Source organism: Austrofundulus limnaeus, unplaced genomic scaffold (genome assembly GCF_001266775.1).
Source record: "Austrofundulus limnaeus strain Quisiro unplaced genomic scaffold, Austrofundulus_limnaeus-1.0 Scaffold768, whole genome shotgun sequence".
NCBI classification, from domain to species: domain Eukaryota; kingdom Metazoa; phylum Chordata; class Actinopteri; order Cyprinodontiformes; family Rivulidae; genus Austrofundulus; species Austrofundulus limnaeus.
In genome coordinates, this window is record NW_013953170.1 from 88,140 (window position 1) to 91,443 (window position 3,304).

General features: G+C 36.8%; 1 protein-coding gene across 1 annotated transcript in view; it reads right to left on the reverse strand.

The window, feature by feature from the left end:
* Window positions 1-2,658, reverse strand: part of rpe (ribulose-5-phosphate-3-epimerase) — an 8,185-nt gene extending 5,527 nt beyond the window's left edge. The window contains exons 1-4 of the mRNA XM_014028483.1: window positions 2,495-2,658; window positions 2,103-2,182; window positions 1,878-2,017; window positions 1,087-1,221 (exon numbers count right to left, since the gene is read on the reverse strand). Of these exons, the coding sequence (XP_013883937.1) occupies window positions 1,087-1,221; window positions 1,878-2,017; window positions 2,103-2,182; window positions 2,495-2,616 (477 nt within the window). The 5' untranslated portion in view covers window positions 2,617-2,658. The remainder of the gene's footprint in view (window positions 1-1,086; window positions 1,222-1,877; window positions 2,018-2,102; window positions 2,183-2,494) is intronic.
* Between the last annotated feature and the right edge of the window lie 646 nt (window positions 2,659-3,304).

The following is a 3,304-nucleotide window of genomic DNA, read 5'->3' on the forward strand; positions in this document are numbered from 1 at the left end:
TGGAAAATACCTGCAGATAAACTTTTTTTGTAAATGTTTTTTCATCTAGCAATGACAATTTATTCATCATCACAGGGCCTGTTCAGACCTGCTGATAACATTTACCCCAGATATAGATTTGAACAAGAATGTTCACAGCTGGGTATTAAAAAACACATTCAGTGACTATTTTCAATTTGATATCAGTTACGTTTTATAAGCAAATAAACAAGTAGCTTGAATCACAGTCAGCAGCAAGATGAGCAATAAACAGATTATCTGATCACAAAGGGCAGATTTGTGATGTTGTTGACTGAAAACACAAACTGAAACTTTAAACTAACTGGAGTTTTCAGCAGCCAACGGTAATCTTGGTAAAAAAAAAAAGAATTTTCTGCACCAAAAAAGCTGCTTTTTTACCCAGTTTCTGCATAAATTTAAAGGTGAGCAGGCTGTTTTCTATGAATGATGGATTCTTTGAGTTGCTGCTTTTCAGATTTTTTTTCACAATTTTACACAAAAAGTCACGTGTCAAAAGCCAACACAGCGYGAGTGATGAATTTTAAACATTAAACATGTGACCACATTCACACTTTGATATGGCGCTGTCAACTAATGACTGAATTGCTCAGGGTTCATCTTACACCTCAGATTCTAAAACTTGACCTCTTCTCCAGTTTCCAACTCATCAACTGCAAAAAACGACTSTTTCCCTTTGTATTCTGATGACTTAATCAGCAGGTGTCGGGGTGTAGTCTAATTTTAGATGCGTCGCAGGAAAGGATGATTCAAAATCAAATTTCAAATGTAAAGAATGCCTTCATATCTTTCTATCATTCTTTGTTGAATCCCAATAAAAATACTGTATCTTTGTGTCTTTGGTGATCATTTCAAACCATTTAGTTTATGTGTAAATTTCCAGTGATAAAGCACAATGCTAATCACATTAGCTTTGGAGTTTCAATGTGAGGTTAGCATCTGCGCTAATTGCTGGTCAGAAGCTTTGATACATTTATTTCCATAATATTGTGAACTCCTTTATAAGGCAAAAACATATATCAATCAGTCTTTATGAATGATAATACGATATTTATGGATTGTTTTTACCTTGGGCATCATGTCCTCCAAGAACTTTTGTCCTCCAAAACCAGGTTCAACGGTCATGACCAGAGCCATGTCGATCTGGTTGGCCCATGGTGCCAGTTCTTCAACTGTGGTACCAGGCTTTATAGCCAAACCCACCTAAGACACAAAAAATAAACAAACAATAATCTTTATCTCTTTCCTTCAAAAATCCAACAAACTTTAATTGTTTTTATGAATGCTATTCTGTCTTCTAATATCTTCTTTTATATCTGCTTTTTTTTTTCATAGTTCAGCTAACAAAATCCAAACTAATAAATGACGATTGAAGACGAAAATAATGTAAGAAACTGTTATCTTAAAAGAGTGCCCAAAAAAAAAACTAATAATATAACTTATTGATTCCCTCCTAAAATAACAAACTGTTGGAAAAACTCCTCCTGTTCTGAGTCACACAGACTCAGTGTCTGTTTCACATGGTCAATAGGTGAGAGGTGGGTACACAGTGGACAGGTCATCAGTTCATCGTAGAGACAAACAATCATTCATGCTCTCACACTTAAAGACAACTCAGTTAGCAGTCAACCACAGGAAAAACTTGCAACCCTCTTGCAAAAAAGCAACAGTCCTAATAATATTTCTCTGAGCTGTGACTAGTTTGTGATTTATGAGGACTCTCCAGAATGTSGAAAGGTTGTCGCTGGATTCAACAGCCGCTCCAAAGTGCAGCCTAATGCATCTATTCCAGTTAGAGGCAAGTAATCCACATTAGATCTAAAACATGGTTGTGGCTTTGAGAGAATAACRTTTCTCACCTTCATGCCACTCTCTTTTATCTCTTTTATGAGGTTTCCAGGGTTTGTTGTGGCCTCCAAGTGGAAGGTGTACTGGTTAGCTCCTGCTGCAGCCATGGGCTTCACCCACTGCTCTGGTCTGGACACCATCATGTGCATGTCTGCAACACAAACACATTACTGTACACACAGCTAGCCATTAATGTGGACTAGCATGTGTGCTGGGAATCATTTAATCTCCCTCACCAAAAAACGGTTCTAAGCCTATTGTCTTCCTCAGGCACTCCACCATGGGATGACCAAATGTGATGTTGGGGACAAAATGTCTAAAAGGAAAGCAAAAAACAAAAAACAAAAAAAAAAAAAACAGCTATTGAGCAATTATCTCAACTTGCATAAACATGCCACAACTACCGGGTACATGAAAATAAACCTTAAAGCATAAAAGAAAGTCGAATATCTAACACAAGAAGCTTTTTAAAGCTTTAAGTACACATTAAAACTTAAGTTACTGCTACCACCGTTTCAGTTTTTGCCGGCTAATTTATTATAGCGGTGCAGCTATGCTGTTAGCCAACTTCTGCTCTCTCAACTAGCGCACTTTGGCTAGCTGTTAACGTAGCAGGTGATAAACCGACCCGTCCATGACGTCCAGGTGCAGATAGTCCGCCCCACACCCCATCATCCGGACACACTCGCTGCCCAGACGGGACAGGTCGCTGCTCAGGATAGACGGACCAATCTTCGCAATGTAAGCCATGCTGCTTTCCCACTGCTGCTGTGAGGCTTGTAGCCGGAAGTGTACGTATAGACAGCTTCCGCTTTTACCCTTCACAATAAAACATGTTTGTTTTAAAAGTTGTTGAAAATAGCTTCTAAAGCAAAATATTAATGTAGTGGTCTCTGAGTGGCCTTAAAAACGAGCAGACTACTCATAAAATTATTTACGACGGTGTAGTGAACCTAAAATTAGAAAACAAATACAAATTAATTGGCATTGATATATATCAATTCCCTTCATTAAGTATTTAATATTTGTGTATGTTTTTATTTAAAAAAAAGTAAATGTAAATTTAGTGTAAAATTCTGTTTGGCTTCGACGTTCCCACTTCCGCTTTCAAAGTAAGATACTTGTTTTTGAACACTGGGTGGCGCTCTGCTCATTTATCAAAATGTGCTGTTTTTAATCCTTAAACCGATTTGATTTGAGTTTAAAACTTAGAAGACAATAAATTAATTTCAGATTGCAGCTCAGTTGTGCAAAATGTTACAGAAAAATAAATCMAARTTWCGAAATTGCACAGTTTTGTTTATRCTTCTTTGGTTTTAAACTCCAAAKAACTAACTTAWAAGCAACTTTTAGATGTCATTTTCAGGATTTTCTTTAAACATTTTTGTGTGAACARCATGTAAAACAACTTAGTATCGTTGATGGCAAAATTATAGCT